Here is a 27,126-nt window from a genome sequence, read left to right on the forward strand (position 1 = left end):
AAGTACAGGGAATTTCATACACTGCAGTGTGTAACGGTAAAGAAAATTGTCCTTGCTTTTAACTGAACAGATTCACTGCCAGCTCCCTCCATGGTTATTTAATCATACAGCCCAGCAATTTTTAGATGCCACATGTAACATGTTACACACAAATTTAACTTAGTATCACTCCTATTATATTCTCCTTCTTAGAGTAATTCAGTCTAATGACTGGTTTGCCCCTGCGATGAGTCTTCTACAACTGGGTCAAACCTATGCAGTACTTTTTGGGTCTCCATAGCTCCTGCACCCTGCGCTCACAAGAAATATCATGAATGTTTTTCTTGGTCTTCCATGAGGGCGTTTTCTTGATATTTTACCTTCCAAAATTTCCATCAACACATTCCTACGTCGAAGCCTATGTCCCTTGCTATTTGCTTCACGTAGCACCGACACAGATATGTCTTATGGCGACGATAGAATAGGAAGGCCTAGGAAGTGGAAGGAAGAGGCCGTGGCCTTAATTACGGTACAGCCCCAGCATTTGCCTGGTGTGAAAATGGGAAACCATGGAAAACCATCTTCAAGGCTGCCGACAGTGGGGCTCGAACCCACTATCTCCCGATTACTGGATACTGGCCGCACTTAAGTGCCTGCAGCTATCGAGCTAAAAGTCTGAAAATTTGTATACGCCTTCACAAGATGATCTAGTACGATTTTTTACTTGCCATAACTATTAGTTTCATCACTCAACGCCACTTGAATTCCAACTATGCACTTCAGAGACCTCGGGACTAGCATGGCTTATTGAGATTACACATCCCACAATACATGAAATTATCCCAATCTGTAGTAAAATGTTAATCTACCCACTAACTACTACCAAAGTGATATACTGTGCCATCTAACATCCATTTGAACGTAAAACATTGCCGCGAATTCAAATCCGACTAAAGTTGAATGTGGTATATTTATACACGTGAAACCTAATCCAACCATGATCAGATATGGGAGTGACTGAATATATACTAATTCATTATAATTCAATACATTAACAACTCTATTTGGCCTACACATATATATTTTTCATTTTTATATGTGAATACTAAATACTGGATATACCTGAACTTTAGGAACATGCGACTTCTCATCCTTCAACATGCTGAACACATTACAAATAATTGTTATTCAACATACCCGTAGCTGACTTAGCCTTCTTCGGAAACTCAGAACTAAATTTTTGATCAAAGCACTTGCCTCGCTGAACTGATTATAAGGTTAAAAGTTTCTCCAAAGTTTGTTCAGATAGCAAGGATCTGAACTCTGTTTTTCTCTTTGTGACTCTGCTAAAAATCCTTTCACATTTTGCATTGCTATGTGGCAAGCATCACCTTAGAAAGTCTATTATATTTAACACATTGTTGTCCGGGCACACACTACTCCATTCTTCCTGTGGACCGGCAACAGAAGCACACCTAGCATGAGAAGTAGGATGAAATATAAATACATGTAACTTTTAAATGACATCAACATGACCTGTAAATTGTTCTAGGACTGTTTTCATCCTTATTTGTCCATCCATCAACCTCACTGTCCTTACTATCACTGGCAACTTCACTCGTATTATTGTCGCTGTCAACAGACTCGTCTGAACTGAATGTCACACTTTCACTTCCGCGTGTATATTTTGATGATGACGGACACACATCTTCACAATCACTAATACTTACACTTTCGCAATTACTAGAGACATCAGATAAACTATCAGCATGCAATTCTCCAAATATTTCATCATCGTTCAAGCTGTCTTTGCTACGGTGCGCCATGCTAACACCTGACAACACACTCGGTCATGCGGTACTGAATGTTATGAAACCACACTTCCTGTGCCGAAACCATTGTCAAGGGAAGAATATATCTAAATTCCGATCAACAAAGACTTCAGTTTGTAAACAACACAAAATATTTCGATTAATAAACGGCGGAGAGGATAAAATCACTCAAGAATGAAGCAATGTGAGAAAACGTTAATTTACGTAGCCGGCCGCCCGCGAACCAATACAAAACGTTAATTAACGTAGCCCGTCATTAATGTGTTTTTTCTGTTTTTGCTAGTTGCTTTACGTCGCACCGACACAGATAGGTCTTATGGCGACGGTGGGACAGAAGAGGGCTAGGAGTGGATAGGAAGCGGCCGTGGCCTTAATTAAGGTACAGCTCCAGCATTTGCCTGGTGTGAAAATGGGAAACCACGGAAAACCATTTTCAGGGCTGCCGACAGTGGGGTTCAAACCTACTATCTCCCGAATACTGGATACTGCTTATAAATCTCATGTTTATTCCGTATTGGCTCAACACAACTAAGGTTAAGTTAAGAGTAAGTTCCCACCTTCCAATACTTATCAATTTCTATATAATAGACTTATTAATTACATAATATAATCCATATAACCTCTAGTACATGTTTCGTTCCGATATGGAACATCTTCAGCTAAAATTGGTAAAATGGCAAGACAATTAAAATACATTGATGTTAAGATGATACATAAGCTAAAAGATATGATAAAATGACTCGAAAATTAAAACATATGATGAAGATGATGAGATAAAGTTCATTCATGTTGGTTAAAAACACAACAAGTCAGTTTTCAAGTGGCGAATTAAAAACAGCGATAAGGTTCTTCATGTTGGAGGCGTGTACATTTTTTCGATCTTGAAGATAAATTGAAGAATACAGGATTTTCTTATATGTGATTTATCGGGGAAATCTTGATAAAATAACCGTAGTTGAAGTTGAGTTTGGTAGGATTATTAAAATGTGTCTGAAACGAGAAAAGGAGAAGTGAAATAGAAAATATTTTGAGGAGAAAACCTTGTTAAAAATGTATGTTCGCGAGAAAGAAGGATAATAGAGTTGATTACCTTAAAGACAATCTTGTCGTATCATATCTTTTAGCTTATGTATCATCTTAACATCAATGTATTTTAATTGTCTTGCCATTTTACCAATTTTAGCTGAAGATGTTCCATATCGGAACGAAACATGTACTAGAGGTTATATGGATTATATTATGTAATTAATAAGTCTATTATATAGAAATTGATAAGTATTGGAAGGTGGGAACTTACTCTTAACTTAACCTTAGTTACTGGATACTGGCCGCACTTAAGCAACTGCAGCTATCGAGCTCGGTCATTAATGTGTTAAGTACACCATCAGTTGATTTCATCTGACCTACCAATGCCCACTGAACATCAATTCTTCCTTTTGCTAGGTCTATTTCTTCGAGCTGAAAGTCACAGAACTGGGAATGCAAAATATCAGTTTCTTTATCTAAATGTTCCATTTCACTAGTCAAAATGTTCGGAAACTTGTTACAAAAATCTAAGGCTAGAAAATGTCTTCCTTATAGCAGAAATATTCGCAAGTTTTTCATTAATTAAAACTTCATCTTTGAACGGAAATTTGTGTACCATGTAGTCACATGATGAAGAGAAACACTTTCTAACAGAAAGAATATGCACTTTTCTTCAGACTTCAAAGTGTTCACCAAAACAAACGCAGAGTCTCTATCATCAGATCGCAATCATCCTTTTGATTTGCTGGAGTACGATAATCTACATCAAGGAGAGAGGAGAAATTTTTAACAATGTGTGGTTTCACAAACCTTACATGTAATAAATATCATGGATACATTACTATACTCCTGAGACCAAACAACAATCTAAACAATGGGTTACCAAGGGGTAATCTGCACCAAAAAAGGCGAAGACTGTTCCTTCGGCCGGAAAGGTTATGATTAAAGAATAAATTGCAATTAGAAAGAATAAGATTGTATTGATTAGGTGGTCAATTTAATAAATAACTTACTGTTATTATTCTAATTCACAAACCTTGCCATCACATTCATCAATAGCTCCTCTAAACTGACTTCAATAAGTGGATGTGTGGCATACTTGACAGAAGAACTACGTTTGAATTCTGAAAGATTTCCATAAAACTTGAGAAAAAGGCAATAAGATTTATGTAAATTTGATGAAAGGAACATGAGCAGTCGTTCTTCACTTGACAAAGCAGGGTTCTTAGTGTCACCGGCAGATTCAATTTTTTTTTGGTGAAACTGATGACTGGGTTTTCCTTTTAACTGAGGAGTGTGGTGAAATGTTATGACAATGCTTCACCTTTTTAAACAAACAAGACACATCTGCACTTAGACTGTGCTTAGGAATTTTGTGTAAGTCTTAAAAGTTCCCATCTGAGAAACCTTACTCACAAGTTCCCTCCTGAATAAAGAAAGTAACCAAAGGGTCCCACTGCAGCAAAATCCTATCAAAACACCTTCTTAGTGATAACCATCATCGAGTACGCACATGCTCCAGAATTTTCCTGATCTCTGTGTTGTGTATGAAGGTGGTTTGAAAAGTCCGTGCAAAGTCCGAGAGATGGCACCACCGGCGGGTATCGAGGTCATGTTTTGTTAGTAGCATCTCTTGAATGAATGCACACCAAGTTTCAGCCATATTGGTCTATTTCTTTGTGTTTGGCATTGGTATGAATCAAGGAAGTTGAGTGATTTTCAAGAAATGGACAAAAAAGAACTTTGTGTGGTGATTAAACATTACTTTATGAAAGGCAAAACACCTCAGGAGACTAAAGAGAAGCTTGATAAACGTTATGATGACTCTGCACCTTCGATTAGAACAGTTTATAAGTGGTTTCAAAATTTTCGGACTGGCCATTTGGGCACAAGTGGCGCTGAACATTCTGGACGGCCTGTGGAGGTTACGAATCCAGAAATCATTGATCAAATCCATGATATGGTGATGGATGACAGAAAAGTTAAGGTGCGTGAGATTGCTAGTGCTGTGGGCATCTCGACTGAATGGGTACGTAATATTTTGCATAAACATTTGGATATGAGAAAGCTATCTGCAAGATGGGTGCCGAGATTGCTCACGCTTGACCAAAAACGGAATCGTGTGAAGTGTTGCAAGGATGGTTTGCAGCTGTTCCAGAACAATCCGGAGGACTTTAAGTGTCGTTTCATCACTGTAGATGAAACATGGATACATTACTATACTCCTGAGACTAAACAACAATCTAAACAATGGATTACCAAGGGGGAATCTGCGCCAAAAAAAGGCGAAGACTGTTCCTTCGGCCGGAAAGGTTTTGGCGACTGTCTTTTGGGATTCACAAGGGATAATCCTCATCGACTATCTGGAAACGGGTAAAACTATTACAGGTGCATATTATTCGTTGTTACTGGACCGTTTGAAAACCGAGCTGCAAGAAAAACGCCCGCGATTGGCCCACAAGAAAGTCCTTTTCCATCATGACAACGCACCAGCACACACCTCAGCAGTTGTGGTCGCAAACTTAATGGAAATAGGATTCCAACTCGTTTCACATCCTCCCTATTCTCCAGACTTGGCTCCCTCGGACTACTATTTGTTCCCCAATTTGAAGAAATGGTTGGCGGCACAAAGATTTTATTCAAACAAGGAGGTGATTGCAAACACTAACGGATATTTTGCAGACTTAGACAAATCCTATTATTCGGAAGGGATCAACATACTAGAACATCATTGGACGAAGTGTATAAGCCTAAAAGGAGACGATGTCGAAAAATAAAAAGGTTTACCACAAACACGTAAGTAGTTTTAATTTTTGCACAGACTTTTCAAACACCCCTCGTAAAGTCTGAAATTCTCCGAACTTTTCTTTCCTCTTTGAACTCAATTATACTTTCAACTTTATTTACAGACCAGCACGCCATACCCTTCTCTGCAGCAAGATTAATTAGGTGACAAGAGCAGCCTACGATGATTATGTTACTATTTTCCCGCTTCAAACATCCTGCCACACCATTCTTTAATACTACCATTACCAGAGCATTATCAGCACCAAGAGCTAGGCAGTTTTTTTAATGGAATGCAGAATTCCTGAAAAGTTGAGAGCAAAAGATTGGCAATATTAGCTCCAGTAGCATCCCCTTCTAAATAAGGCACAGAGAGTAGACAACTCTGAATTTCATTGAGTTCAGGCCTAAAAAATGTTACAACAATAGGATATATTTTCAAGTCACTTTTATTGCTACCATCAGAAGCAACAGAAAATGCATTCACCTGCAAATGTGATACAATTTTCGCCCAATCTTCCATACACATTTCTGTAATGATAGCCGCTGTTTCCATTCTAGCATACCCATATTGTTTAGTGATTTCCAAATCAGGAAGCATTTTTCGAAACAAAGGCCCTGCGTGGTCGGCACAATTTACAGGCAGGTTACATTCTATGATAAATGATATAAATAAAGCCTTGGCATTCATCACATGATTTATATGTTGGTTTTTATATGAAAAGTTCAGTTTCTGGTTTCTTTCTACACACTGGACACTCTCCTTATGTTTTTTCATTTGCCTGTTTGAGTATATCACACTTCCCGCCCTGCCCAACTGAAAAATCACACCTACACATAATACAGATGTGAACGCTGGTCCCATCCTGGATTCACTGAAACATGGAAACTCTTCCCTATAAGAGCTTTTAAACACTGCATCTTTTTTTCTTGACATTTTGGTCAAAACAAATATTAAGACATATAACCAAGAAGCACTACTACGTGACAGAACACAAGACTTATGCAGGTCCTACTCCAGGTAGACTTCTACGGTGTGCTAATTCTGAGGTTAGGTTACTAGTTTGCGACTTCCACTTCCTATTATTACGTTATTTGAGTATTTGACTGTATTATAGACCAAAGAGGCGCACATGGCTGGCCACCGTGCCTCGTACTGCCATCCGGTTGTGATTACTAGAACTACTATCGACCAGCCATACTCAGCCATATATCGATAGAACGAGGAAACGCGCGGTGGTTTAAAATAATACAAAAATTACTGAAACTGCTCTGAAAATCGAGGGATCGGTCCTGGCGATCGGGAGATCGAGAAGAATGATGAAAAATCGGGACTCTCCCGCTTAAATCGGGAAAGTTGGCACATTTGACTATAGCGAACACAGAACTACTGTGGAGAGCTTCATGTTCATTCTTTGTTTGTTTTTTATTTGCTCTCAGAAAGAAGAGACGAAGAGATTCATATTCTCTGTAACAGAATATTACTAACAACTGTTATTGTATCATATTATACGTATCAAACTTATTTTCATATCAAGGAGTGGATTGATGAAAGAATTTGGTTTTCTTAATTTCCACACATTTTGGTGACCTCGACGTGATATACACATGATGTTTAAGTATCCGGATTAATGTGTTATCAGCAGTTAAAACAAACTGGACCATCAAGTAATTAAAGAGAAAACCTGTTAGGATGCTTATTTACGAAGAATTACAAGCAGCTGGTAGAAGCATTATCGAGTGATGACAATAATGAAGTGAAATTGAAGTCAAGTAAATTAGAGAGGTTGTTTAATGAGCTGACTATTGTGGATAATAAGATCTGTGAGTTACTAACAGATGATTCCACCGATAGCTACAAACGTGAATACAAAGCTATTGAAGAATATCGAGAAAAATTGACGAGGCACGCCTTAAAGTTGCAACTTTCTTTAGCCAAGTAAGACATCCAAGACTCGGTAACATGTATGTCCTGTGCACCCTCTAATAAACTGGCTGGCAAAATTAATGGATCACTTAAATGTCCAAAGGAAAAAACATGTTAAATTCTGAAACATTTGTTTTATAATTTACATAGATTATTTCCATGAAAAAAATTATCAAGCCTAGGGCCGATTGTATAAACATCATTGACTACAGATCAGTTTTAATCTAAGTTCAGAAAATGATCTATGATCAGACCGGTGTCGTGTTGTATAACACTGATCTAAGATCAATTAATCGGAGTTCAATTCTGATCCCAGTTCATATGTGAGCGCTTGGCAACAGCTGAGTATCGCGAGTCGTGTTGAGCATTGTGAATCTCTTTTCCTACGTATTCAATGTGCCGAGTGAAAAAAAGAAAGAAAGAAAGAAAGAAAAATTACTGAAATGAGGCAGAAAAAGAACTGCTCTAATTTTTCCAAGGAGGCCCATGATGACCTAGTTGAAATCGTACCAGGCGAGTTGGTTGTGTGGTTAGGTGTGCGCAGCTGTGAGCTTGAATCCGGGAGTGAGTTCGAGCCCCACTGTTGGCAGCCCAGAAGATGGTTTTCTGTGGTTTCCCATTTTCGCACGGCAAATGTTGGTGCTGCACCTTGATTAAGGCCATGGCTGCTTCCTTCCCGTTTGTTGCAATACAAAGTTCTGCCGATCAGCTGTATCTGTTAACCAATCACAAATACACATGATAGTCACATGATTATGTAGTATGTGTTGTGTGTAGGTATGCGCTGTCAGCAGACAATTGTTGAATTTTGATTCACTGTAGGTGTGGATAGTAAGTATTTTTGAATGGGAATGATTAGAGTTTGTGATTTTTAGCATTTGCGATAAATGCGAAATATGCCGAAATTTTGTCAGTGTATGTGCCTTCATCTCATATGATCCATACGGGAGGTTTTTAGCGATTTCGAATTCACAATAATATGCGAAATTATAAAATTTATGCGAAATAGATGCGAAACTCTCAGTTTCATACGAAATAAACACATATATTTTCAAAAACGATGCATTTTTCTTAAAAATAAGATATAAATGGTGTTATTTATTTCAGGAGAAATAATTATTACGGCGCCCATTGCGATCGTAAAGCGGTAACATGCTTTGACGGACACTTCCGTCTTGGTCCATGGAACATCTATAAGTTCATTATCGCAGTTAGCTGGTCGGAGAGATTTTTTCTCTTTGTTTTGCAGCCTAACTGATTGATGTCAGATGATACCTGAGGCTATTTTCTCCGTGTAAATAGCAACTCTGAGCTGAAATACGGAAAATAAAAAGCACCTCATTTTGCCGCTCGTTGTAAACAATCACGGCGGCATGGATGAGTTTATTAGTAACTGGCTTGAAAATAGTGATGTTGAAAGTGGAAAAGATTCTCTGGAGAGTGAAAATACTTCTTCTTCAAATGACAGTGATTCCGATTTCAGTTCCAAGATGATAGTGCCAATTGAAACTATGTGACTAAACCAGAATGCAACAAGAGTGGGTGAGAAGTCTAGTTGGTTTTTTTTTTTTTTTTTTTTTTGCCAATTGCTTACCGCACCGACACACAGGAAAGGTCTAGAAATGGGAAGGAAGCGCCCGTGGCCTTAATTACGATACAGTCCCAGCACTTGCCTGGTGTGAAAATGGGAAACCACGGAAAAATCATCTTCAGGGCTGCCGACAGCGGGGTTTGAACCCACTATCTCCCGGATGCGAGCTCCTAACCGCACGGCCAACTCGCCCGTTGAGAAGTCTAGTAAAATGTTACTTGGAATTATGATCTTGTTGACAATAAGCCTCTTTCTGTAACATGTAAACCAGTTTTTGAAATTCACTCTATAGTGAGGAGGGGGTTGGGTAATGATCCGAAAGAAATGGACTTAGGGTATGAATTTCTAACCCCACAGTTCTGGTATCACGTTACTAAGGAAACCAATGCCTACGCCTCTACATTTCTTGCTAATTTATCTGCTTCCCTTGAACCAGTAATACTTACGAACAAAAACATTGGTTTCCTGTTACTATAGACGAGCTAAAAGCTCACTTTGCTTTGTGCATTCTTATGTAGCCTATATGATTAATCAAAGTTATGTTAAAGTGACGAAAAAATAAATAGTATGTAAGGGAATATTTCCTTTCACAAGTAATGGCAGGCCAAAGGGTTAAATCATTCAATGTGTGGAATTTCTTTCACTGGCTAAAGAGCACTGCAAAGACCAGTCAATCAAACAGCAAATACACTTTCAAGCACCACGTTCATTCTCTTTGTGTGTTGACCCTTGATCTTAGTCGGTTATTCTTGACATTGGTGTTGAGTAGTAGTTCTGTTTAAAAGTACGGTAGCGATTTATTTTATTGTCTGTTAGCCATGGGTAGAAGCGAAGTGACGATCAAACAGCGCGCCGAAAGTCACAAATCGGGACATTTTTATGTAAGGATACAGATGGCCTATAAACTTCTGCAATCAAAAACTTGAAGAAAAAAATATTTTGCAGTCCTTCCTTTGCCTTGGCAGCACTTCTGTGCATTTGGACCTCTACGAACAGTGTCGATGTAGAGTTTTATTTAGCAAGTACAACATAATTGTAACTGATTAGGCGGTCTCAAATGAAGGAGAACACCTTTTAAACAATTGGCATGTTGTACTTAAATCATCATTGAAATTCCTCTTCCTTGTAGGTGTGTTGTACTATGATAAATAAATACGTTCAGAACAGTATTTTTCACTTTGAAATTGTGTTTGTAAATTTGAAAATAAGCATATTCCTGTGTGTTCGTTTATACTTCTTGCAGTGTTAAGTTGATGTTTGTCTTATTTTCCATAGTGAATTCAAAACTGCATGACGAGCAATGTGTGATTAAACAGTATGATTTTACTCCCAACTGTTGTGTGTGCAATTTAGCAAATTATGCCTATTTTTAACCAATTTGCTACAAAACGCTAAATTTGAGAAGTTTAGATGCTACAAAATGCTAAATTTGAAAATCAAAACGCTAAATCTCTGATTTTTAAATGCTATAAACCACGAACTCTAGAATGATGTGTACATCTATGTGTTGAAGGTTTTAAGTCGTGGAACAATTTATGTGCAAAGTGCGGTCGGCATAAGACCTATCTGTGTCGGCGTGACGTAAAGCCAATTCTAAAAATGAAAAAAATTAAAAACACGAGGTAACTTCACTCTTGGCCGCATAATGAGACAAGGGAACCATCTTTACACAACCCCAAATGTTCTTTCTATTGCTGACCTTGTTGCCTTATGGGCTCGATTATACGCTTGCTCTGCAGCTGTTTCAGCATGAAGTACTGGGGCCTGTTCCACAAAAGTATGGTCTTGTACATTACAAGTAAATTCTCTAGTAACTTGTACAAATACCAGAGTTTCTGTTCCACAAAAGAATTTTCTACAGTTGTACTTTACTACTCCATACTTACAAATTACTAGTGAATTTTTATAGGCGTGTTCCACAGAAGTACTAGTACTTGTAACTTACTAGCGAATTGAGAAGAATTCTCTACCAGTGAAAGGACAATAATATATAAATGTACTAGTGCTATTTAAATACGCTTATTTTGGATACATTTTGATAAATATGTGGTCTAGCAGTAGTGATAGTGATGGTGATGAAAATGAAAACTATCGTCTGTACAGGGAAAGAATAAACTTCCAGTTTAACACTGTATTTGAATACAATGAACGTTTTAGGTTAAGCACAATATAGTGGAAGAACTTTTGATAGATATTGGCCATTCTCTCTCTGCTAAACAACATTACATTGGCTAGGAAATGGTGGTCAGTACCATGGTACTGCAGATATGCTTGGGAGGGCAAAATCTTCGGTCTGTGGTAGCTGTAATAAATAATATAAAATTTCCTCAAATTGTTTGTTGGCCTGAAAATACTGAAAAAAACATATTCCAAGGACATTCCTGGAATCATTAATGAGCAGAATATCTCTTACATACGTCCAACTTTTCCCCTCAAAAGCTCCATGAGCTTTTCCCAAGTCAAATATTTCCATCCAACCATTTATTTTGTCTTGTTTTTTCAGACTCTCGCTGAATCCACCGAAACGAATATCTTTTCTACCTTCTATTTCCTTCAAAATGAATAACTGTGTTTCTCTTGACATCATTTTAACAATTCATGCAGAGTTTGCAATTTCGTAACAATTAAGTTTGGCGGCCGAATATCGTTATTAGCGGCATCTGATTCCTAAGACCAAGGTAGGTATGTTAGACTCTCGTAGAACATACGCGAGGATCGCGGAAGAACAGAATGGGTGATAATAACGGAGTAATTTCCTATCATCAAAGAAATAAACTGAAAAATAACATCGTAGCATTACAAAATTCACAGGAATATTAGTTCTTTCAATCTTTGCTGCATAAGTTACAGTAAAATACGATATTATGATAAATGAGGCAAGCATAACCTAATTCAACAAACGGAATACGAAGATAAACAGCTGATTCATGCTATGACGTAGTATGTTTATTGATATGTCGTCACTTGTAAAACTTGTAACAATTCACTGGTAATATACAAGAGACTATCAATCTTTTGTGGAATAGAAATGTACAATTCCATACATTACAAGAACCCACACTAGTAACTTGTAATGTACAAGACCATACTTTTGTGGAATAGGCCCCTGGAGTCAGCAGGTAACGACATTGTCTCCCATTGTCTGCCTTCTGGAATGTCTCCTGTTTCGAACTGAGCATGCACTCGTACATTAATGAAGATATTGCTATCGTGAGCAGATCCTAGCCATCTTGCTACGATATTTAGGGACCTGAGCCGAGCATCACAAATAACTTGAACATTTAACAAAAACCATTCATGACAACCCCTAGGAGATACTATACGTATGTGGGTACAATCTATAGCACCTAGAACACCAGGGAAGTGTTGTACATCGAAAAAATCACGCATGATTTTCCTCACGTCAATTTGTTCAGAAGGCATTTTGATAAACTCGTTATTTCAGTGCAGCAATAAGATTAGATACACGATGAATGGCTCTGCAGACTGTCGCTGCGTCTATATGCAGTAAATCACCAACGACTAACTGAAAACTTCCCGTGGCAAAGAATCTCAAAGTTACTGTATAGGCTTTTGGGCTTATGCCGTGTCAAGAAAATAAGGTGAAATTCTTAACGTTTTGCAGAAAACTGTGTTCTGCGTCCTCAGAAGAAATCTCGACTGACCACGAGAAAGGCTTCTTAAAGAAACATTAAGAATTTCACCTTATTTTCTTGACACGGCATAAGCCCAAAAGCCTATACAGTATCATGTCTATAAGTACAGGCCATGAAAGCACTAATGGCAATCTCAAAGTTAGTAATAACATGTGCATTGGAGACAAAGGTTTGTTTCTCTTGGTAGGTTTAACTAGAATATCACGCAACCTGAGTTCTAGCTGTTCCACGGTATCTTTTCCCAAGCGATCTCTCAGTTTAAACTTCTTATCACTCAATTCTCTCATTGGATTTCCTCTTTCGCAGAACACACGGGGAGCCCGACGAAATTAATCATTTTCATCATCAGAAGATATATGCGAGAAATCAGAGTAATCAGGCATCTGTAAAATACGAACGAGATAAGATAACGTAAGCAATTCATCAAGGGTATGTGAAAGAATTATTACATTACACTGCAGTAAAAGAAGCGTAATTTGCCTATAACGGACAACAACTATAGCTAGCAATGTATGAGGTTAAACTTCAGTGTATTTTTTTTAACATTTATCATAACAACACAGGTAATTTTTTTTAACAATCGGCTGTTCTTCTGTCTCAGGTAGAAAACAACCCTTGAACTAAGATCAAACAGTTTGACTGGAGAAATTTCTCCAGTCAAAGTTGATCTTATTTCAGTGTGAACTGATCTCAGATTAACATTTATACAATACAAATGTCCGAGTTTTGCGTGAACCGAGATCAATTTCGTCTCTGATCTAAGATCAAACGACTTATACAATCAGCCCTAAGGGTAGCAATAACAGACAGATAACATTACTTAGATGTCCTAATAAAATGTAATACTAATGGGACTAATGGGAGTCACGCAGTATACAGGAAACTCACACACATACATAGGTACCAGCACGCCTCTTCTCACCACCACCCATCACAAACAAGAGCTGTTCTAAGATCACCGATTAACAGGGCCACAGTGATATAGGATGAAGAACACCTTAAAGAAGAGAAAGAACACCTTACGGGGACCATCGGGAGAAATGGCTACTCTCGAAGTAACATTGGATGAGATTTTAGAAAATGAAGAAAAGGCCACTGTAGAAGATAACAATGGGGAGGAAGAACTGACCTGCTCAAAAACAGCAATACTTCCTTACATTAGAAATGCTACAGACAGGATCGACAAGATACTAGACAAATATGACAACGACCATCTATAAACCACACTGGAAGTTATCCCGTTATCTACCACCAAGTAAGACATAACAGAATGATAGGCTCCTGGAGTCTACCAAATTGAATGTAGCTGCAGGACGTGTTATGCTGGGGAAACGAAGCGTCTGATCTCTACCCGACACACCAAGAACCAAGACACAGATATTTCAGCTGTAGCCAAGCATTCCTACAAAACAAAACATGAAATATCATTTGACAGGACCAAGATCTTAGCAGCTATCTCCTGGAATCTCAAAAGGAAAATCCGTGAGGCTATGAAAATTAAGAAACACCTGAACAACATGAATTTAGGAGGATATAAAATCAACAATTCTAGGATGCCTATCATACTTAGATTAAGAGATACAGACCACAACATACACACGCAGGACGAACCTCAAGTTACATAATAGCACTGGCAATTCCCACTACCTGGCTGTGACACATAACGTTCCAGAATCCTCACAAGACCACTAGGGGCTTACATAAGTCTATGAGAAGGATATTTAAGGCCAAGGTCAGTAACTACTCTCGTAGTTTGATTGCTGCCTGGGACACTGATTACCTCAGATCGAGTAGGAGTATTTTGGTCGCCTTGACAAAGAATACTGCAATGTATTCGGAACGTTGGCAAACTGTGCGGAATGCACAGAAAACAAGCAACACGGTTTAACCTGGAAGAAGAACTAAATAACTCTACACACCGTGGAAGCTTCATTTCTAAGATATATGGCCACACATGTGGAGACCTGGTAGTACATTTCAAAACACTGGAAATTCTGGGGTTAAAGGTTTCCAACAAGCATCAACAACAGAGATTATAAAATTACAAGCACAGTATGGTACATGATGATATTGCACTTTAGTATAAAATCCTTTTAAAAATGGTGACTCCGTTGTTTTGTACACATGGTGGTTTGTCCAGCTTGTATAAGTCTTTAGTTCTTTACTCTTGTGAAAATATGCTGCAGAGTTTTAATGTCATGTGAAGTTGACACTTTGTTTAATCATTGGTTTGGTTTCGAAAAAATATAAACGTCTGCCGATCACACAAGCTGCTCAAGGTTCCAAAACTCCATATTCAAGTGAAAATTAATTTTTTGGGTCTAACCAAGTCCATCACATGCATGTTTACATTTCAGAACTAACAACAGAACCTCTGAAATTTTACACAACTCTGCATCAATTAATAACCCCAACATTTACTACAAATCTGGAATACACAGACTCAAATGTAACGAATGTAGCAGCTCGTACGTGGGGTCAAACAGGATGTAGCTTTATGATTACATATTAAGAACATGTCAACGCAATGAGGCACAAGTTCTCCGCCATGGGCCAACATATGCATGACATTAATCATAAATTCACCGACATCGAACAAGATATGGAAATTCTTCAAACAGCAAATAAGGGACCCGTTATGAATATTATCGAAAGTTGTTACATTAATTGTGATCAGTACTTCAACCCCAATTATAATTTAAATGAAATCTATGAGAAACCCAACATTCTTTTTTACCTTTTAATCAATTGGCTTAAAAACACCAAACTATTGAAAAACAGTTCGATTTTCCAAGTAATCCGTAATATACATTCCCGTCAATTACCCCCACTATCCCATCCATCCGCCCCGCCACAGTTCCATTCCCCCGCAAGTGCCCTGCCTCCTTCTTTACCCTCGCTTCCTTACCTCTTCCCACTATCCACCTTAGCTACTACAATAGAACCTCGATAATTCGAAATCGGTTAATTCAAAATCCCGCCTAATTCGAAGAAGCTCTCGTTCCCAAAAACATGAGATACAGTTTTGCATGCTATTCAAATTGTTTAATTCGAAATACGGATAATTCGTAATTCAAAGTACAATGTCGGACCCATTACCGAAATTCAGACTTTTAATTCGAAACTGCCTTTACATTTTTAAAACAATAGTATGTTACAGAGTAATTTCAACTCGAAATTTATCCGCGTCATAATAGAACGCGTGTTCCGGAACATGGAGGGGTACCTTTCCGCACGTACACTCACTTCGGTGGGTCTAAAGTGCGCTTCATGATTGCCAAGTTGATCGAAATCGGAATTCTTTTGTATTCAACCTTTTAAGGAACGCCGTAATATCACGCAACAGGCAGTGTGCGGAAAAACAGAATCCGCGAACACTAGCGATGCCGACAGTTGACGAAAAAACGTGGCTCATATAATAAATTCGTAGGCACTGTACAATATTGTCATTGCCGGTGAAACTGCATTGCTTTATTTTAATGCGAGCCCAAACGGTCTTATGGTTTTAAAGGAGAAAGTGCCAGCCGGAGAATTGTACAAGGGTGGAGGTGGGGGTCATTGTAGTGCGTTGCAATGCACATGGAAGTGAGAAACTTTATCCCCTCGTCATAGGAAAGTTCGATAAGCCACAATGTTTTAATCACTTTCCATGCCAGTACAAAGCATCTAAAATTGCGAACAGTACAGAAATCCAAAAAATAATGCATTTTCACAGGGGAACCGGCATAATTTATCCTCGTCTTTGAATTGTGTGATTTTTTCTTTCGTTGCGTGAGGTTATGTTTGTCAGTGATTTATCCTAGTGCATTATTTAAACATTGTAAATGCACCTTTGATACATTTCGGAAATAGATTTTTCCATGGCATTTGAAAGGTTTAAACTGTGAATCGAGGTGGTTGCATGTATTAATGGGTCTTAGAATACTTTGTGACGTGGCAAGTGTTTACATTTCTGAAGTACGAGCGGGAAATCGTACAAGGATAGAGTCATAGGAAAGTTCGATTTTAAGGGCATCGGGTACTTTTTGTGTAAATACAAGGCATCTAAAATGCATATAGTATAGTAATCCAATGAATAAAGCACTTGCACATGGGAGCCAGCATAAATTTCTCCTCGTCTTTGAATCGTGCTTTTTTCTTTATTTCATTGCGTGAGGTTATGTTTGCCAGTGAGATATCCGAGTGCATTATTTGAATACTGTAAATGCACCTTCTTGGATACATTTTGAAAATGGTTCTTTTTCATGGCATTTGAAAGGTATAAACTGTGAATCAAGGTTAAATGCATGCAGTAACGGGCCTTAGAATATTTTGTAACGCGGCAAGCGTTGGTACTTCTGAATTGCGAATTGGCGGTTAATTCGAAATCACGTAATTCGAAGTCCGATTTTTGAGTCCCAACGACTTCGAATTAACAAGGTCTAACTGTACACACATTTGTCTGTGTAACACATACATGCTGCTCATGGCGAGTCAATCGTCAACATTTAATGGTTCTAGTCATTTCCATACATTGCTTCCACCGTCTAATTTGGCTTCCTAATTTCTTCTTCAGGTTAAAATTGAAATGGGAATTTCATTCTCAAGTCATACTACGATCTTCACATGACTAAGTAAACTTCCTAGTATGTATGCATGTTCAGTCCGTCAGCAATTCCGCTGGTGGGATCCTCAACAGCTCTGCCATCGGCTGTCATAGGCGTACTAGGGAAACGAGGTAGTTTCCCGTTGCTTTCCCCACCGAGCCAGAGTTGCTACTACATATCGGTCTGCCAAGCCCACTGAAATGCATACAACAACTGACCCTATGAGCAACATTTTCACACCATTCATAGCAGGGACTGGCTGCATAAGGATTGGCATTACTAGCATCGCTTATACCTCAGTCACTTTCATATTGTCAAAGACAAGGATAAGACAGAGACAGATCTATGAAAGTAACAAAATTGCTCTAGCCTATACCAGAAGACATAGTCCACTGTAAACACTAGGTCCTGCCAGCAAAGGCATACTGAATATTATAACTTATGACACGAGACTGAGAGCCAACAGAAAGCTTCTTCGGCATTTCTGTTCTCTTTGCTAATTTGTAAGTTAATAAATATAACAGTAGATAGCAAATAACAGCTTTCAACAAACATAGAACATTTTCCAATATCTACTGACACTTCCTGACATGGTCTCAGTCGATTTTATTGCCTACCGGTGCTAAAGGCCCCTTCTGGAATAATTCAACTGATGGTTCAGTTTCACATTATGCTCAAGATTTCATCAGCGGCCTTGAAGATGTTATTTTTATGACATTCATTTTAGTGCTTGTTTTTCATGCCCTCATGTCACGTTTTTCCACTAAACATTTTTTAATGAACCGTTTTAATTAGAAATTTTGTAACAGAATAAGTTTTAGTCTCTGACAAAATATTTTAATGGTTTAATCATTGACAGTGTTTCCATCAACATGTTTGTACAGTAAAACCTCGTTAATTCGAAGTCGTTGGCACTCAAAAATCGGACTTCAAATTACGTGATTTCGAATTAACCGCCAATTCTCAAATCAGAAGTACCAACCCTTGCCGCGTTATGAAATATTCTAAGGGCCCGTTACTGCATGCAGTTAACCTTGATTCACAGTTTATACCTTTCAAATGCCATGAAAAAAGAACTATTTCCGAAATGTATCCAACAAGGTGCATTTACAATGTTCAAATAATGCACTTGGATAAATCACTGACGAACATAACCTCACGCAACGAAAGAAAAAAAAAAATCACACAATTCAAAGATGAGGATAAATTATGCTGGTTCCCATGTGCAAATACATTATTTTTGGGATATCTGTACTGTTTGCATTTTTAGATGCTTTGTACTGGGATGGAAAGTGCTGATGCCGTTAAAACATTGTAGCTTATCGAACTTTTCTATGACGAGGGGATAAAGTTTCTCACTTCCATGTGCATTGCAATTGCAACCATAAAACCATAAGACCGTTTGGGCTCGCATTAAAATAAAGCAATGCAGTTTCATCGGCAATGACAGTATTGTTCGGTGCCTACGAATTTATTATATGAGCCACGTTTTTTCGTCAACTGTCGGTAGTGCCAGTGTTCACGCATTCTGTTTTCCCGCACACTGCCTGTTGCGTGATATTACAGCATTCCTTAAAAGGTTGAATACAAAAGAATTCCGATTTCGATCAACTTGGCAATCATGAAGCGCACTGTAGACCCACCGAAGTGAGTGTACGTGCGGAAAGCTACCCCTCCATGTTCCGGAACACGCGTTCTATTATGACGCGGATAAATTTCGAGTTGAAATTACTCTGTAACATACTATTGTTTTAAAATGTAAAGGCAGTTTCGAATTAAAAGTCTGAATTTCGGTAATGGATCCGACATTGTACTTCGAATTACGAATTATCAGTATTTCGAATTAAACAATTTAAACAAAATGCAAAACTGTATCTCATGTTTCCGGGAACGAGAGCTTCTCGAATTACGTGGGGTTTTGAACTAACCGATTTCAAATTATCGAGATTCTACTGTATATTGTATCATTTCTCACATTTTTGTATACTGAATTTTAGTAACTGGCTAAACTTTGCTTCGATATTAATCTAAGGTGTACTCCTGAAGATTGTTTTGAGGCTGAGGATGCCCTGAATTGAGGGTGAAACATGTCCTATTTAACTGATAGTATGTTTATGTAACCACTATAAGTGGAAATTAATGTATTGAATAGGAGGATTAAATATCGCCTTTATTGTTTTTGAAGTTCAATACGAATCTCGCAACATCAGATGTCTGGAGGAAAAGGTAGGATAGCTGATAATTTATAAGATGGTGATTAAAGCCAAAGTTGTTTATTACCGCAATATCGACCAGTTTATCGCATACACTGAGGCAGAATTAGAGAAAACGGGAAGAAGTGACAAACTCGCTAAGACTTCTCTGCTTCTTTCGTGAATTACTTATTTCCTTTAAGCAAAGTGTAAGAAATATGTTATAGAAAGTAAGTCATACAACTGCTCTTGGTCTATTTATTTATCTCACATCTGTTTGGAGTCTTGTGAAATTGCTAGTTTTAATGAATTTTTATAGGTTTCCGTACTGGAACGTGTTGCAATGAGCGGGGGAGACAGCTCAGTAAAGAGAACTCTAGCGGCGCTTGTCGGAAGTATCTCGAGGCCGAGTCTAGTGTGCTGTATTTCCCGGCCTTATGTACCTGGCAGGCAACTGTTTAAAGATGGCGGCTTGTTGATATTCTTATAGTGAAGTGTTTTTGTTTTGTGATACGTTGATTAAGGTTATGTGTCTATTAATTTGTGAATATGTAAATAAAAATATTGTACCAACTGACAGCATCTTGTATGCGTCTGTGTGGATACGTTAACGTAACCTAATCTACCTCTGAACATCCTGAGGCTTCCACCAATAACTACTTTTTCACTTTCTGAAATCTGTCTGACAGAAGATCAATTACTGGTCTTAGTTTTCTCAATTTATCACTTTCTGTTTCTTGTGAATCTGTGGCAAAGTGTAGATATTTTGATATTGCTGCAAATCTTCTGAAGGGCATTCTTTCTCCAAATATAGGGGACTCCACAACCTTTCGTTTAGTACAATAACTTTGCTTACTTTTACTGTGACATCAATATACAAAGAGCAAAGTGTGCTTTCAGTTCATCTGCAGTAACTGGGAACCAGTGAGCTTCGTCATACAACTTCTTTTTCATTGGGCTGTTTTCAACAGAATCGAATATTTTATTTGTATAGGCATTGGTTCCCTTATAAATTCCTTCCCAAAATGTATCAGTAACAAACTGACTTACGTCAGTAGCATTATCACCTAGACGCCTCCTGAGTATAGTATTGCTCCCGAACAACTGCACACGCAATGCCTTTCGGAACATTACTGGCCAAATTCCAGTTCCAATAGTTCAATGTGGTGAGGTTATGTACGGAGTTATTTTCATCCTCACTATCACTATCACTTTCACGAGCAGGGTCACAATTCTCAGACGCAATATCACGGCTAAAACTACTATCAGATAATTCTGAGTATTCTTCATCACCATTATCAAAAAGAAATTGCAGAATTCTTTCCTCTTCCTCGTCACAATGTTTACACGATGTCTTACTCAGTAGCATTCATTTCATGAACAAGATGACCAAATCTAGAAGCATAATATACATTGGCAAAATTGACGTTGGATAATAACATTGGCATGTAAACATGCTAGCACTATCCAGGAACATAATTCTAAAGTACAACATCACAATCAAAAGAAATCTATAGTCAGACAGACGTATTTCTGAATTGAGTACAAGGTGACAGTTGTACCTGTCATTGCATGTTAATAAATACGGAACTCTTGACAGCTGTACCAGTCATTGTAGCGGAATGGGTTAATTCCTTGGAGGGATCTTCACACCCAACAATTCATAAACTCGCTGGGAAGCTAGATGATCTTGAGGTAAAGCTCAAGCTATTAGGAGATGGTAGAATATTCAACCAGACGATCCTCCCGAACTTTTAACAACTTCCTCAAAAGATGCATATAATGGTTAAGTCCAAGCTTTGTGTGTTGCCGATTCAGCTCTAAGGACCATGCATCTGGCCAGGAAGATTGTAGAAGCCATCGGGTATTGTTTAATCATGCACCTAGAATGCATCTTCTCCAGAACTGCTCCATTTTAAGAAGAATGTCCTATTTCTTAAGAGGAAGGAGTCTCAACAGTTTTTAGAGGCTCACAGCATTTACCTGAATGTCATCAAGAACCAACTTCATTAAGATTGTGAGAAAGTTCCAGAGATCCTCATGGGATTCAAACTTGCTCACTGCTGCATTAAAATGTGTATGGTAGCCATGTTCAAATGTGGATTATGAAAGGTTGTTTTGGTTACGTGAACAAATCCGATCCATGAAATGTCACTGTAATACTTCTCCCAAATGGAAGATAATAGTTACTTTTACTGAAATAAAGTGTAAAATCTGAGGTAAATTAAGAAATACTGTCGTTACTAGAGAAATATGTATACGTACTTACGGACTGTTGACAGGACTCCCCTTCTGCTGCTCGTGCCGTCTTTTGTTTCTTTCTTGAGGTCCAGGGCTAGCACCGACGAATGGGAGTGCTATGCCTGTGAATTTTCATTATCTTTGTCCATATGACTAGCACGGGCAGTTCAAACAGCAAAATAGCATGATCCCTGGACCAATAAATATATTACATTTTTGCTGAAAGGAAAATAGCATGATCCCTAGACCAATAAATAAATCACTTAATGAACGAGTTAGGGCACAAAACAAATTAGCAACATGAAGAAAACAACACCTAATTAATTCAACCAATTTCAGTGAGCAAAAACATCACACACAAAAGTTTTAGACAAACAAAACACATACGGAGGTGCTCCGATGTAGCAGAAAAAACTAGTTGTATGGTAGTAAAGTATGTATCCATATTATTCTCTACAAGTATAATATTTCATACTATTTCTTAATTTACTGCAAATTTTACACTTTATTTGAGTAAAAGCAATTATTATCTTCCATTTGGAACAAATATTACAGTGACATTTTGTGGATCCAATTCGTTCACGTAACCAATAGTTTTTAAAATACAGTCTCATAACAAGTGATAGGAGGTGACAATTGATAGCTGCAAATGCTGAGACACTGACCATGATATATTTTCAATGATTTCATTGTGGTATTCAGATAAAACTGAAAGAGGTAAGTTGCATTCATTTAACATGTGTTTTGATATGTTGCATGGAAGTAATCGTTAAAAAAAAAAAAAAAAAAAAAAAAAAGTGATTTCCTTCTTTAAGTGTTTTTCTCAACTTCCCATAGGTACATTTAATGGTTTACCTGCTATTTTGTTTTTTACTTTATGCTTTATTAATTTTTATATGTTTTTAAATGCATTTATTGTACAAACATGATCACTCTCCAAATTGTTTTCCAAAAAATTAATAAACACACAAAACATCACTTTTTGAATTTTAAATTAACAGATCTTAAAAAACAAAAAAAAAAAAAAAAAAACAAAAAAAAACATTTTCTAGCACCTCTACACATACAGTTAGTGGCAACACAAACGATATTGAAATTAAAAATATGCTATCACATTAAACAGTACTGAATGTTGCCAGAAACCTGCAACTGCAACGACAATGGGTACAGCAAGATGAAGCCACAACCCATAATGTGCCCTTCTGCAACAACACTCTGGAGATCACTTAAATTCTCGTACAATTCCAACTCCCCACAGATGTCTACAACATGTGGCGTGCCAAATAATTTGTTTTCCAGCCATATGGCCCATCTACAAATGCTCCCAAATTATAAGAGAAGATACAGTACATTTTTTGTGTATGTGTGACATGTGTTCATAAGCATGTTCGACAATCTCCAGTACCATTATGAACAAGGCACAAGATGTGACAGTGCACATTTTGGACACGTGTTGCCATCGCCTTGAAAGTTGTAATGACATATCTCAATGTTCGGAACATGTTTGTAATTTCGTTTCCTATTGTATAACAAAAGATGTACAAACAGAGTAAGACAGTCTCAAAAAGGTGTCTGATTTAAGAATGAATTTTGCATGTATTCACACAAAACAAATCAGTAGACTGTCAGAACTAGAATTTTTTTTTTTTTGCTAGTTGCTTTACGTCACACCGACACAGATAGGTCTTACGACGATGATGGGACAGGAAAGAGCTAGGAGTGGGAAGGAAGCGGCCATGGCCTTAAGGTACAGCCCCAGCATTTGCCTGGTGTGAAAATGGGAAACAACAGAAAACCATCTTCAGGGCTGCCGACAGTGGGGTTCAAACCTACTATCTCCCAAATGAACTAGAATTTACCTTCTAGATAAACGAAGTATATAATTTATGATATGAGCAGATAATACATATCAGGGTAGAGACTAATTCATTACATTTAAATAATATGAACAAAAAGAGCGTTCAGATACTTACGCAGGACACTTTTGAGCTTCCAAAGCCCTTGGTTCAGTGCTGTTGTATGGAACCAGCTCAAGTCCCCAAACTCTCAATGCACTGCTAATTACTTGCACAGAGAAGTAACCACTATCATCGTAGTTCCCTGAAGGTTGCTGAAAATATGAAATAAAAAGTTGAATATGATACAAAGAATTAATATATACAAACTTTCTTTTTTTAAATATGCTAGTAGTTAACAATTCCTTTATCTAAACATCTTCCATCAAGGAACATACAAATAATACTTGACAGATGATTTTCTAACACTGGCAATGACTTCTCAGTTTTAAACTATACACTATATGTTTTGAATAAACAGTATCAGTAAAACGCAAATCACATACACACAATCAGCAACATTAAATGAACATATACTGATCTGTTAGTAAAATTCTGTTCTAAAAAATACATACATACATACATACATTATCATTATAGACTGTTATGCCTTTCAGCGTTCAATCTGCAAGCCTCTGAGAATTTACAAAACGTCGCCACAATCCTCGATTTGCAACTAGTGTTGTGGCCTCATTTAGTTCTATACCTCTTATCTTTAAATCGTTAGAAACCGAGTCTAACCATCGTCGTCTTGGTCTCCCTCTACTTCTCTTACACTTCATAGCAGAGTCCATTATTCTCCTAGGTAACCTATCCTCCTCCATTCACCTCACATGACCCCACCACCGAAGCCGGTTTATGCGTACAGCTTCATCCATCGAGTTCACTCCTAAATTAGCATTTATCTCCTCATTCTGAGTACCCTCCTGCCATTGATCCCACCTGTTTGTACCAGCAATCATTCTTGCTACTTTCATGTCTGTTACTTCTAAGTTATGAATAAGATATCCTGAGTCCACCCAGCTTTCACTCCCGTAAAGCAAAGTTGGTCTGAAAACTGACCGATTAAAGATAGTTTCGTCTGGGAGCTGAATTCCTTCTTACAGAATACTGCTGATCGCAACTGCGAGCTCACTGCATTAGCTTTACGACACCTTGATTCAATCTCACTTACTATATTACCATCCTGGGAGAGCACAAAACCTAAATACTTGAAATTATCAACCTGTTCTAGCTTTGTATCACCAATCTGACATTCAATTCTGTTGAATTCCTTACCTACTGACATCAATTTAGTCTTCGAGAGGCTAATTTTCATACCATTACTCATTGCACCTATTTTCAAGTTCCAAGATATTACATTGCAGGCTTTCAGCACAGTCTGCCATTAAGACCAGGTCGTCAGCATAGGCCAAACTGCTTACTACATTTCCACCTAACTGAGTCCCTCCCTGCCATTTTATACCTTTCAGCAGATGATCCATGTAAACTACGAACAGCAAAGGTGAAAGATTACAGCCTTGTCTAACCCCTGTAAGTACGCTGAACCAAGAACTCATTCTACCATCATTCTCACTGAAGCCCAATTGTCAACATAAATGCCTTTGATTGATTTTAATAATCTACCTTTAATTCCATAGTCCCCCAGTATAGTGAACATCTTTTCCCTTGGTACCCTGTCATATGCTTTCTCTAGATCTACGAAACAAACACAACTGCTTATTCCTCTCGTAGCATTTTTCAATTACCTGGTGCATACTGAAAATCTGATCCTGACATCCTTTCTGTGGTCTGAATCCACACTGGTTTTCATCCAACTTCCTCTCAACAACTGATCACACCCTCCCTTCCAAGATGCCAGTGTATACTTTGCCGGGTATACTAATCAATGAGATACCTCGATAACTGTTGCAATCCTTCCTGTTCCCTTGCTTATAGATAGGTGCAATTACTGCTTTTGTCCAATCTGAAGGTACCTTACCAACACTCCATGCTAATCTTACTACTCTATGAAACCATTTCATCCCCGTCTCTCCACTATACTTCATCATTTCAAGTCTAATTTCATCTATTCCTGCTGTCTTATGACAATGGAGTTTATTTACCATCCTTTCCACTTCCTCACGCATAATTTCACCAACATCATTTTCCTCCTCCCCATGAGCTTGGCTGTTTGCAACACCACCAGGATGATTTCCTTTTACATCGAGAAGATGTTCAAAATATTCCCTCCACCTCTCCAGTGATTCCCTGGGATCTATTATGAGTTCACCTGAATTACTCAAAACACTGTTCATTTCCTTTTTCCCTCCCTTCCTAAGATTCTTTATTACTGTCCAGAAAGTTTTCACTGTTGCTTGACTTAGCCTTTCCAGGTTATTACCAAAATCTTCCCATGACTTCTTTTTGGATTCAACAACTATTTGTTTTGCTCTGTTTCTTTCATCTACGTACAAATCCCTGTTTGCCTCAGCCCTTGTTTGGAGCCATTTCTGATAAGCCTTCTTTTTACGTTTACAGGCTGCTCTCACTTCATCATTCCACCAAGATGTTCGCCTTTTCCCATCTTCAACAAATTAATCTAAAAGGCCATCTATTAAGAATTTTAGATTAATTTGTTGATTATACTCATCGATACGGCCATGAAGTGGACAGCTTGCAATTTTCCCATCTTTACACACAGTTGTTCCTAGACATTCCCTTGCTGTTTCTACTACAGCATCCCTGTATGCAACCCATTCACTTTCTATATCCTGAACCTGCTTACTGTCTACTGTTCGAAACTTCTCACTAATCATATCCATGTACTTCTGTCTAATTTCCTTGTCCTGGAGAATTTCTACACTTATACGTTTGCGGACAGATTTCACTTTCTCTACCCTAGGCCTAGAGATACTTAGTTCACTACAGATCAGACAGGGGTCTGTATCATCAAAAAATCTGCGGAATATTTGTACATTCCTAACAGATTTCCTAAATTCAAAGTTGTTAAGATATAGTCTATTATATATAGCCTCCCATGTGTAGCGGTGAATAGGCTTATGCTTGAAGAATGTATTCGTAACAGCTAAACCCATACTAACACAGAAGTGCAGCAAACGCTTCCCATTCCCATTAGCTTCCATATCTTCCCCACATTTACCAATCACCCCTTCGTATCCTTCACTTCTATTCCCAACTCTCGCATTGAAATCGCCCATTAGCACTATTCTATCCTTGCTGTTGACCCTGACCACGATGTCACTCAATGCTTCATAAAACTTGTCAACTACATCCTCATCTGCACCCTCACATAGTGAATACACGGACACATTTCTTGTCCTAATTCCTCCAACTGACAAATCTACCCACATCATTCACTCATTTACGTGCGTAACAGAAACTATGTTGTGTGCAATGGTACTCCAGATGAAGAGCCCTACCACAGACCTTGCCCTTCCCTTTCTAACACCCGTCAAGTACACTTTATAATCTCCT

At 38.0% G+C, this 27,126-nt stretch overlaps 1 protein-coding gene across 1 annotated transcript in view; it reads right to left on the reverse strand.

Annotated features, from left to right (window-relative positions):
• Positions 1–27,126, reverse strand: part of LOC136884329 (ataxin-3) — a 141,845-nt gene that overhangs the window by 106,298 nt on the left and 8,421 nt on the right. The window contains exon 3 of the mRNA XM_067156431.2: positions 23,788–23,924. Within this exon, the coding sequence (XP_067012532.2) occupies positions 23,788–23,924 (137 nt within the window). The remainder of the gene's footprint in view (positions 1–23,787; positions 23,925–27,126) is intronic.

The sequence above is a fragment of the Anabrus simplex genome, chromosome 1 (genome assembly GCF_040414725.1).
Source record: "Anabrus simplex isolate iqAnaSimp1 chromosome 1, ASM4041472v1, whole genome shotgun sequence".
NCBI classification, from domain to species: domain Eukaryota; kingdom Metazoa; phylum Arthropoda; class Insecta; order Orthoptera; family Tettigoniidae; genus Anabrus; species Anabrus simplex.